This window comes from Mustela nivalis, assembly GCF_964662115.1.
Source record: "Mustela nivalis genome assembly, chromosome: 12".
NCBI classification, from domain to species: domain Eukaryota; kingdom Metazoa; phylum Chordata; class Mammalia; order Carnivora; family Mustelidae; genus Mustela; species Mustela nivalis.
The window spans coordinates 10,790,165-10,801,292 of NC_139031.1; the positions used below are offsets into that span (position 1 = coordinate 10,790,165).

Sequence of the window (11,128 nt, forward strand, 5' to 3'; positions counted from 1 at the left end):
GGAAGGTGGTTTGGGCTGTTCTCCAAGCCAAGTGACCAGTCACCATATACAGTGTTTCCCATATACATGTCTTTCCCATATACAGTCATTGCTGCAACCCCCTTTCCTCTCACTGTGACACCTATGTTCAGCCTGGCGCTCTTTCTTCTCCCTTAGCCTGCCCCTTCTCTTGCTCACTCTCCTGGTGCTAGCAGCTCCATCTTTGTGTTCATTTATGTTTGTTGTACAGAATCCCATTACTTGATGGTTGGAGTAGTGTCTCCATGGTGATGCAGGCACAAGTCTTCCCAGGGAATCAGTTACCATATCTTTTTATCTACTTGGCAGGCAAGTTAGAGTTGGCTGGGATAGACTAAATCTTGCTTTTATCTTTTCTGTTTTTGTTCTTATGAAAAAATTCCCAAGATGATGGTGAGGACATGCACACAGCTGTGTGGAGTTCGTGCAGGGAGGTCCATATAGATGTTTTCCTTTATTTTAAGTATACTGACCACTTAGTTTATTGATGAAAATCTCTTATTTCTAGCCCAATAGTCAGCTTTCACCAATTTAAGCTTTCTGGAAATTTTCCATGAAATCATTAAGAAAAAGAAATTGGGTACTGGCACTGTTTAATCAATTGGAGGGACTGATAAACTTCTCAAAGTGTCAGTCACATAATAAAATTAGCAGGTCTCTTAACAGGTCAGTAAAACACTAGTATAAAACAAAAATAAGATAAGCCTGTTATCCATAGAGCTAATGTTCCAGTTCAGAAATCTCCTGTAGAAAACCAGTTTCAGGGATTTTTATGACCCTAAATTAAGATTTGGGCAATTCAAGATTGTCCATGATAAAACATTGTGGGCACCAAAGATGGCACTTTGAAATAGGCTTAGAGGTATAATAAAAAAAATGTTATGTATAAGTGTTCTGATTTTAAATATTAGACCAAACAAATGCACTTAAGTTCCCATTCTTCTGAGACTCCATTGAGAAAAAAAATATCATAATCCCATAATAATTAAGAAAGAGGTATGGGGATGGCCAAGGGCAGACTAGAGATTTCGTCGCATCTCTTGGACATGAACTATCAACGGAAACATATTTTGGATGAAGTGACATAGAGGATACTCAGGATATCCATATGGTGGACCTCTGGGAATGTGGTGGCTGATCAGCTTGCTGATAGTCTTGAGGTCCCTTGATGTATGTGTCTTAGCTTTGGCTACTAGCTTTGGCTAGTAGGAGTGAGGCAGGGTGTAAAACCAGAGTCATTGCTATATTTCTGAATTATAGAATATACAATTGCTATAATTGCTATAATTCTGTCTGTCATGTAGCTCCTTCAGTGTTTCAACCCTTTCCCACCACTGCACACAGAACCGTTGGCAGCCCCCATACTGACAATTCTTTTTTAGAGAAATTGAACACATTTCCAAGGAAGAACTAGGGCTTCCAGTACAGTTGTCTGCAGAGAGTAAATTCTTTTGTTATTATAACATTTAGATTTCTAGGCTAACGTCTGATTTTTTACCCACATACCTAAAACACACACACACACACACACACACACATAGAAAACAAAAAAACCTCAGCCACCCCCACCCCCCCAAAAAACCATCAGAAGCTAATCCCGATGAACTCAATGGCCCAGTTGCAAAACGGAGGTCCCAATCAGCCTTTCCATTCAAAAGAATGTCCTACTGGGAAATAATTCTTACTTATTATTTGAAAAGACAGCCTTTCATTTTCCTTCATGAATTAGTAATCAAGGATTATCAGAAATAAGAACAAAATTCACAGCCTAAAAGAGAAAGAGCAAGATAAATATTCAAAATAAGTGACCCCTGAAGAAATAAAAATCAAAGAAGAACACTTAAAAAAAAATTGAACTTATATCTTTAGAGAAGATCATTCTTCCCTCTTCCTCATTATTAGTACCCTGATTTTGTTTGGGGTGGATTAGAGTGGAAGTGTGCACTTTAAATTAAAAAATAACTTCTACAAATTTCCTTGTGGGGGTGTCCGTATGACCCAGTTCTGCCTAGAATGTAGAAATGATGCCTGTGTGTAGCAGCCATCCTGTGACCATGAATATGAACTTCAACAGCATGATTTGTCTGGAGAGGAAGCTTGAAAGATCTTGGGTCATTGGTGACTTCCTAGAGCATTTTTTTCAGCCTCTAGAACCCATGTTATATTAAAAAATAGCATTATAAGTCAAGCAGAGAAAGTCAATTATCATATGGTTTCACTTACTTGTGGAGCATAAGGAATAACATGGAGGACATTAGGAGAAGGAAAGGAAAAGTAAATTGGGGGAGATCTGACAGGGAGACAAACCAAGAGAGACTGTGGACTCTGAGAAACAAACTGAGGGTTTTGGAGAGGAGGGGGTGGGGCGTTAGGTGAGCCTGGTGGTGGGTATTAAGGAGGGCACGTATTTCATGGAGCACTGGGTGTGGTGCATAAACAATGAATCTTGGAACAGTGAAAAAATAAAATTTGGTCTGTTAAAAAAAAAAAAAAGCATTATATGGTCACTTTAGTCAGATTTCTGTTATATGCAATTGTGCAACCCTGGTAAATCACTAAGTATTAAAAGAAGATTCTAAAAACTTCTAAAGAAAAAAGAAAAGGCACAGGTTGCTTTCACACTTCCAGTTAGTAATGACAAATGTGAAAAGATAACGAAATTTCTTCTAATTACTTAAGGTAAATTATTTAGACCTAGAATTATATATTCAATCAACTACCAATCAAAAGTGAGGAAAAAAGGAAAACATTTCGCATTTTCCAAAGGACCTTTCTGAGGAAATTACTTAGTGGATTATATCCAGCCGAGAGTACCATGATTAAAGTACAGAATTCCTTTGAGAAGATGTAAGGAATATACTATCTCTGGGAGATGAGGGTGGTCTAAACAACATAAAGGTAGGCAGTTGAGCAGGATTATCATAAATCTAAACTAAACTCTTGCATGTTATTGAGTGAACGATGGAGTGTCAGAAAAAAAAATGTATCTGATTTTTATGCTGGAAATAGTCTCCTTTTACTTGGGTCTATGGATTGTGTCATTGAACTTAATGGAAAGCACTATTTGGTCCCGAGTTCAATAATAGCTTTTGTAATAGCATTAGAAATGCTATTTATTGGGGTGCCTGGGTGGCTTAGTTGGTTAGGCCTATGCCTTCGGCTCCAGTCATGATCCCAGAGTCCTGAGATGGAGTCCTGTAGCAGGCTCCCTGCTCCGCCGGGATTCTGCTTCCTCCTCTTCTTCTCACCCGCTTTCCCGCTCTCTTTCCCCCTCTCTCAAATAAGTGAATACAACCTTTTTTAAAGAAAGAAATGCTGTTTATTAATTTTTCTACATTTATTTAAAAAATTTTTTTAAAGATTTTATTTATTTATTTGACACACAGAGAAGTCGCAAGTAGGCAGAGAGGCAGGCAGAGAGAGAGGGGGAAGCGGGCTCTCTGCTCAGCAGACAGCCCGACAAAGGACTTGACCCCAGGACCCTGAGATCATGACCCAAGTTAAAGGCAGAGACTCAACCCACCGAGCCACCCAGGAGCCTGATTTTTCTACAATTAAAATGAATTCAAAGGTAAAGCACAGAAGACTGAATTACAGTTACAGAACAGCAGATGACAGTGTAAAAAGAGCATGTTCCTTTTCGAAGTTAGAAGGCAGAAAAGGGGAAAGGATAGGGGCACCAACACTATTTACTGCTGAGTTGATAGACATTGACTATAAATATTAGAACAAAACATTGAAATGTAAAATGATCATTCAATAATTTAAAAGCAATGAGAATAGGAGCTAAAAGTAGTAATGCAATTCTCAAAATTTGGGAGGAGGACAAAGGAACAGTTGAGGACAATATAAGAGACACTTCTGTCCTCATCTTTTACAGTGATGAGTCAATGGGTGTTGTTTACAGATGGGTTAAACAATGCGTGTGTGTGTGTGTGTGTGTGTGTGTGCGTGTTTGCATTCGAAGCTATAAAAGTAGCCACCACAAAAGCTAAAGCCGGAAATCAATAGAACTGCTGCTTGTAGGAAGTGGAAATCAGGGTGAGCAGGAGACTTACTTTTTACAAAATACCTTTTCAGGATTTATTTGCTTGTCTGTTTGACAAAAGCTATTTTACTTTGATAATAATAATAACTTAAAAAATAAATTTGAAATAACTCTAATTTCTTAATTCTGTAATCTTTGGGTGGAGTTTTAGAAATGAGTAACAGTATTATGTTTTTTGTTAATATTGACAATCTCATTAAAAAAAAAAACACAAAACCCAGGCATTGAGTTAAGATGCTTTTAATAGACAGCTTTATAGCAATCAGGGCTATTTCACAAGAAAATAAACCTTACCACATTACCAGAAATAGTGACAAACAATTGTGACATGTGATATGTATTTCCCCAATTTTATCTGTTACTGGGTTTTGGGAGCTGCTCAGTGAGTAATCTAATCATTTCCATCAATATTTTCTCACCAGTCATGGCTTTGATGGTCTATTTCCAGCTGCCTATAACTATGGTTTTTGTTGTTGTTGTTGTTGTTGTTTGTTTGTTTGTTTGTTTTTAAAGATTTTATTTATTTGACAGAGCGAGAAAGAGAGAGAACAAGCAGAGGGAATGGCAAGCAGAGGGAGAGGAAGAAGCAGGGTCCTTGATGCGGGGCTCAATGCCAGGACCCTGGGATCATGACCTGTCCTAAAGGCAGTCGATTAACCAGCCACCCAGAGACCCTGATAACTACGTTTTGATACTCACTGACTGAATGTCTTCAGCCCCCGAGAATGTTTACAAAACAGGTTTACCAGTTTTCTGAGCATCCAGTATATTTTCCAGAATCCATTTGTTAATGTACAAGAAAGGATGAAATCATTTTGAATATCAAACATTTTTTTTTAAAACAACAAAATACTTGATAAGGATTAAATGACAAACAGTGATGAACTTCTAATGTTCACAGCTGAAACAGTCATGTTCCTTTCTGGAAGGCTTTCATGGTTTCAATAGCAAGTCATATTTACTTGCTGGTACATGTGAGGAGTACTTGGCCTAGTGAAGACTGCCCTAGAGATGTCCATGTCTACAGACTGTAGACTGGTTATGAAATGGGGGAGGGTAGTTTACCCTTTCTTCTCTCAGGGTGGCTCTTTCCACTACAGGTCCTAAATAATAAAGCAGTAATAAAGCAGCCCAAAGTCCAGACCTGCCCTGAATAGATTCAAGTGCTGACATCTCTCTCCCGTATTGAATATTTCAAAATTTCAAGGTCTTCCTTACATTTTGTTCTTTTACCTTGTCTTAGAGTCCCAAGGACATAGAAGTTCAGAAAACAAGACCCTTTAAGAAGAGTCTCTGCATCTTATTGAAGAGAGAAAGAAATAATGTTTCTATTTCAGGAGGAATTTAACCCGGTTATTACAGATAGGGAGAGAAAGTAGGTTAAGTTTTTATCATAGATTGGTGATTCAACATTGGTTGCTACCCTCAATATGGTTCCATATTTAATAATGAATATGGCCATCTTAGATGCAAAATATTGCAATATATAACTGGTACCTGTCAATTTTTATGTACTGAAATATAAGATAAACTCCCCCAAGTAAAATTGCCAATTAAAAGTATGTTCCTTCAGAAGTATTACTAAACTGTACTTGAAGAAGCAGCAGTTAGTATTTCCATCAACTTATGAGATTGGCTGGTCTCCATAATCACACATAGTGTGTTACCAAACTTTCTGATCTTTGCTAATCTGATAGGTGAAAACTTATACTTCAAAGTAGTCTTAATTTTTCTCTTGTTATAAGCCAGTATGACCATCTTAAAAATTTTTTGTTTTAGAAAATAATCACTCGAGAACTTGAAAGAATTGTTTCAGTTCTAACACCAAAAATTCTGACTTAATTTAGGGGTCAGGCTTAGACATTGATACTTTTAAAAATCTCTCCCAGAGATTTAATGTATAGAATCACTGCTTTAGATGAAGCAAGGGGAGGTAGAAATGAAAGGCTCAGGTAAAGAATGTCAAGCATCACTGTGATTGTGCACATGAAGCAAAAGAGAAAAGTGAAAATCAGCTTTCTGTATTAAAAAAATACATAGATAGAAGATAAAAGAATCAGGTTTGGGAAAGAAAGGGGGTAGAAGGAGAGGGGTATGGGTGGGGGAAAGGTAGAGCTGTTGGGCTGGGTGCTGTTGTACTCTGTGGGTGTCAGTCATGGAGTCTGCTCTTTTAGGTAAAGATGAACTTGAGATTGAAGCTGCTTCCAAGCTCTTCTCAACCCAGGGTTGTCCCGAATCAGCAGAATGGAGTGTCCAGCAGGGTAGGCAGCCATGATAAATCTGCACAAAATATTCCAGTAACTGTTGATGTCAAAGATGTTGGACATATAGAGAAATAGAGCAACTGCATTGAAAATGTAGAGAATGAGAAAGTAGCTGGTAGCTTTGATGGCCCCCATGTGAGCCTCCATGCTGAGATCCCTGGAGCATTGCTTTTCAAGTGTAGGGTGTGTCTCTTGAGAGACATGATCAGCAGGGTGGCTGAAAGGATGAACATGATCAGAGGAATGAAGATCCCCAGGTTATAGAGAAGAACCAGGTTGACCATATTGGTCTCAGTGAAGTATTTTTTCTTGAGTTGGAGGAAGGGATAGAAGAATTGTGATACACGCTGTAGATGTCTTTAGAGAAGAGCCCACCATAGCCCAGGGAAATAGACACTGAAAGCCACAGAAGCCAGGGCATCCATCTGGAAATTCTCTACTTCAGCTTGAGGAAAAGGGGGTGGGAGAAATCAATAATCTTCACGAAGTAGAAGAAACTGAGACAGGCAGAAAACCAGAGGCTACAATGATTTAAGAACATGAAACTTACTTTGAACATGTCATATATAAGGTCTTCATTATAAAAACGTGGGAATGTTGAGCTGAAGGTAAACTCTAGCATCATGAAGCTTTGGAGAGCTATTCTGGATACACTCAAGAAAAACAGGATTCTGCCACAGGTGGAAATTACCTTATTTTTAATCCACTCAGCTGCATTTACAGTCATAATGAACCCATTTGCAATGATACCAGTGATGCATTCAGTGCCTATAATTGTTAAAATCGGTAAGATCTGAAATGGTGACAGTTCATTTTCTGGGGGATTGCAGGTTTTGGTCATCTTAAGTTGTTACCCCTCTTTTGTGTCTGGAGGAAAATGTCTCTCTAGCATTTGTTAGGCAGATCTTTGATAGCTCCCACTCTTTATGTCACAGGAGTAAGTCTTGGATGCATCATTTCCAAATTCACTCCATTTGTTTATCTCACAATTGTTAGCTCTAAATCTGAAGATGCAAATGATGGAAGGATTTGCTTTTTAATCCTCTTCCATGCCCATTGGACTTGTTGGTTTTGGTTCAATTATGGGGATGGGGAGGATGCTTGTTTATAAACCACTAACATGGCATTGAAGGCCATGGCTTTGACTAGCACCATTTAAGCTGAACATTTGCCCACCAAGTCACCATTTTTAAAAAAAGATTTTATGTATTTATTTGAGAGAGAGAGAGAGATAGCTAGAGAGAGCATGAGAGGGGTGGAGGTACGCAGGGAGAGGGAGAAGCAGACTCCCAGCTGAATAGGGAGCCCGACATGGGGCTCAATCCCAGGTCCCTGGGACCATGACCTGAGCTGCAGTCAGACACTTAATGACTGAGTGACCCAGGTTCCCACCAAGTCACCGTTTAACTAATTTTACTTGTGACCTCAGGGAACTGATTGAAAATAATAATAATAATAATAATAATAATAATAATAAATTCAAAGACACAGAGATAGAGACATGTAGTTCTGATTATGTGCTAGGCACTTTTCAAATACTTTCTATAATCAAATTTAAGCCTTACAGCAGCCCAATGAAGAATATACTTTTTTTTTTTTTTTTAAGATTGTGCCTTTATTACCTACCTTTTCAGATGTGGAAACTGATGCCAAAGTCACACACCTAGAGAGAGACAGAGTTGCGATTCTAACACAAGTTACGTGGTGCCAGAGTCCATGTTCTTTCCCATTATTTATACTTTATACTTCCTGGACCTGTGGATCCTTTTGTGTGGATCCTTTAAGCCAAAGACTAAATTCAGGTTTGACTTGACTGTTAACATTTTTTTTCCTAATAGTCTTTTATGATGTCTTCACTACTTAAAGGAAGAATAATTGAGTTTAAAAAAAAAGGCAACCCAGCATTCTATCTGCAAAATTTTCCTTACTAATTAAACAGAACCCTTCACTTCTGACACTTCAGGTCACTATATGTGTGGGTTTTTGTTTTTTGTGTATGTGTTTTTTCCCACACCAGGTCATTCTGTGACACCAGCCAGTGTCCTACAATTTAACTCAATTTGGACACTACCTACTTGGAGATAGCATCAGATCCCATGGGTTAAGGGATCAGTCCCATAAGACTGACCCCACACCAGATGGCAATCACATATCCCGGTTGTCACCTGTGCTCCTGACCTGTCAGCTGTAAATTAGAGGTTCTCATGGATTCTCTCCTCAGGTCCCATTAATTTGCCAGAGTGGCTCACAGAACTCAAGAAAATAGCTTACCAGTTTTATAATAAACTTTATAATAAAGGATAGGATAAAGGCTACCAATGAACTTTCAGGTGGAGGAGATGAGGAGGGCAAAGTATGTAGCTTCCATGCCCTCTCCAGTGAACATCACATGTTCACTAGAAGCTCTCTGAACCCAAGGAGGCTTCATTCTATAGGCAGGATTGGTTAAATCATTGGCCATTGGTGATTGTTTCTACTCTAGCCCCTCTCTCCTTTCTGGAAATAAGGGGGTGGGACCGAAAATTCCAAGCTTCTAGTCAATGATTGGTTCTCCTGACAACCACCCCAGTTTAGGTGTGGTTTTCAAGTCACTTCATCAACAACCAAAAACACCTTTATAATGCTTATGGATTTGGGAATTCTGAAGGTTTTAGGAGTTCTGACAGAGAAAAGGCGCAGAGACCAAATGTATCTCTTATTATAAATCATAATATCACAATAGTAAAGCAAGAAGATGCTAATTTTCAAGAGACAGAAATTCTTTGCAAAACAAATTACCTGAGGGGTGCCTGTGTGGCTCAGTGGGTTAAGCCTCTGCCTTCAGCTCAGGTCATGATCTCAGGGTCCTGGGATCGAGCCCCTAATTGGTCTCTCTCTTCAGCGGGGAGCCTGCTTCCCCCCACCTCTCTGCCTGCCTCTCTGCCTACTTGTGATCTCTCTCTCTGTCAAATAAATAAATAAAATGTTAAAAAAAAAAAAAAGAGGCTCTGTTTGTCACAGCTTATGGTGAGGTTTCTTCCTACAATGGAAAAAAGAATGTTGTTGATAGGAACTCCCAGGGGCAGTCTGAAGTGGGGTGAGGTGGCCTTTCTAGGCAAAGAGATGATTTTTTAGAAGCAGAGCCAGTGGAATTACTAGAACCTGAATGACATACCCAGTTTGCTAAATATATCCAAGTGTGTATTTAACCAAGGAAAACTCATGAAGAAGAATTTGAACCATTAAGGACAGAGAAAACAGCTTTAAAAATTTCAGTTTATTTGGTATATTTTTAACTTACTATTTCAAAATAATTTTGACATAGATATGTGTTGTGTATAGAGAATTCCTATATATCCTTCATCTAGCTGTCCATAATGCTTTCATCTGACTTAACCATGGCACTATGACCAAAACTAAGAAGTTAGCACGGTTACAACAATACTAGTAGCTAACCTATGGGCTTTATTTGGATTTTTCCCAGTTTTCCATTAATGTCCTTTTCCTATTCCAAGATCCAATCTACAATTCCATGATGCATTTAATCATTGTGTATTTTTAGTCTCATTCAATATGTAATAGATTCTTGGTTTTTCATTTTCTTTCATGACCATGACCATTTTGAAGAATACTGGCCCAGGTATTTTGTAGAGTCCGGTTTGGGTTTTTCTCATGTTTTCTCATGATTACATTGGAGTTATGGATTTGGGGGAATACTCCAAAGGTGAAGTACCCTTCTCATTGTAGGAGGTACAGGATGCCAATGTCTTAGTAGTAGTGACGGGAAACTTGAGCATCCTTGGTAAAAATGACATCTATCTGCCAGTTTTCTCCACCATGGTTATTCACCCCCCCCCCCTTATAATCTCATCATTTGAAGTGAGTCACTGAAATCTAGCCCATACTCAAGGGGAGAGGAATTAAACTTTGCTTTCTGGAAGGAGGAAACTCAAAGAATTTGTGGACATATTTTAAAACCTTCACAGTAATATTCTGGAGGAGTTACTTTGCAGCTATGCAAATATCTTGTTTTTCCTTAAACCCCTCTTCACTAACGTCAGCATTCATTAGCAGATGTTGACTGCAACAATTATTACATTGTTGTGCTGTTCTAATTTTTTATTTTCTTCATTCCTTTTACTTGTATTAATTAGAATTCTTCTGTAAAAAAGAGTTTTTTCCATCATTTATTTAATCAAACATTAATTTGCATTAGTATATACTCATGGATTTTATATTCTGTTACAATCTAATTATTATTTATAATGTTACTCAAATTTCTCAAGCTTTGGTAATTGGAAACTTTTTTTTTTAATTTTTTTTTTTAAAGATTTTATTTATTTATTTGACAGAGAGAGATCACAGTAGACAGAGAGGCAGGCAGAGAGAGAGAGAGAGGGAAACAGGCTCCCTGCTGAGCAGAGAGCCCGATGCGGGACTCGATCCCAGGACCCTGAGGTCATGACCTGAGCCGAAGGCAGAGGCTTAACCCACTGAGCCACCCAGGCACCCGGTAATTGGAAACTCTTTCATGTACGCTCTTATGTCTTTGTTATGATTCCATTTTTATTTTTATTTCCTTACTTTCAGGCATTATGGGATGCTCTAGTCATCCTGCCCCAACCCTAGAGTTATCTGTGTCTCCCCAGCCCAATCCCAAAGTCCCTAGCAACCACTAATTTGTTTTTTGTCCCAATACTTTTGCTTTTTCCAGAGGACATATAAATGGATTCATACAGTATCTAGCCTTTTGGGTTTGGCTTCTTTTATTTTGCAAAATGTATTTAAGATTTAACCATTTAAGTTAATTTATAGTTCA

At 38.4% G+C, this 11,128-nt stretch overlaps 1 protein-coding gene across 1 annotated transcript; it reads right to left on the reverse strand.

The window, feature by feature from the left end:
- Positions 1-6,219: 6,219 nt before the first annotated feature.
- On the reverse strand, positions 6,220-7,171 carry TAS2R39 (taste 2 receptor member 39; the record flags this gene model as incomplete). Its single annotated transcript, XM_082691723.1, is given in 4 exon segments — positions 6,220-6,491; positions 6,494-6,643; positions 6,646-6,766; positions 6,770-7,171. Coding segments are annotated over 4 exon segments (945 nt in total).
- Between the last annotated feature and the right edge of the window lie 3,957 nt (positions 7,172-11,128).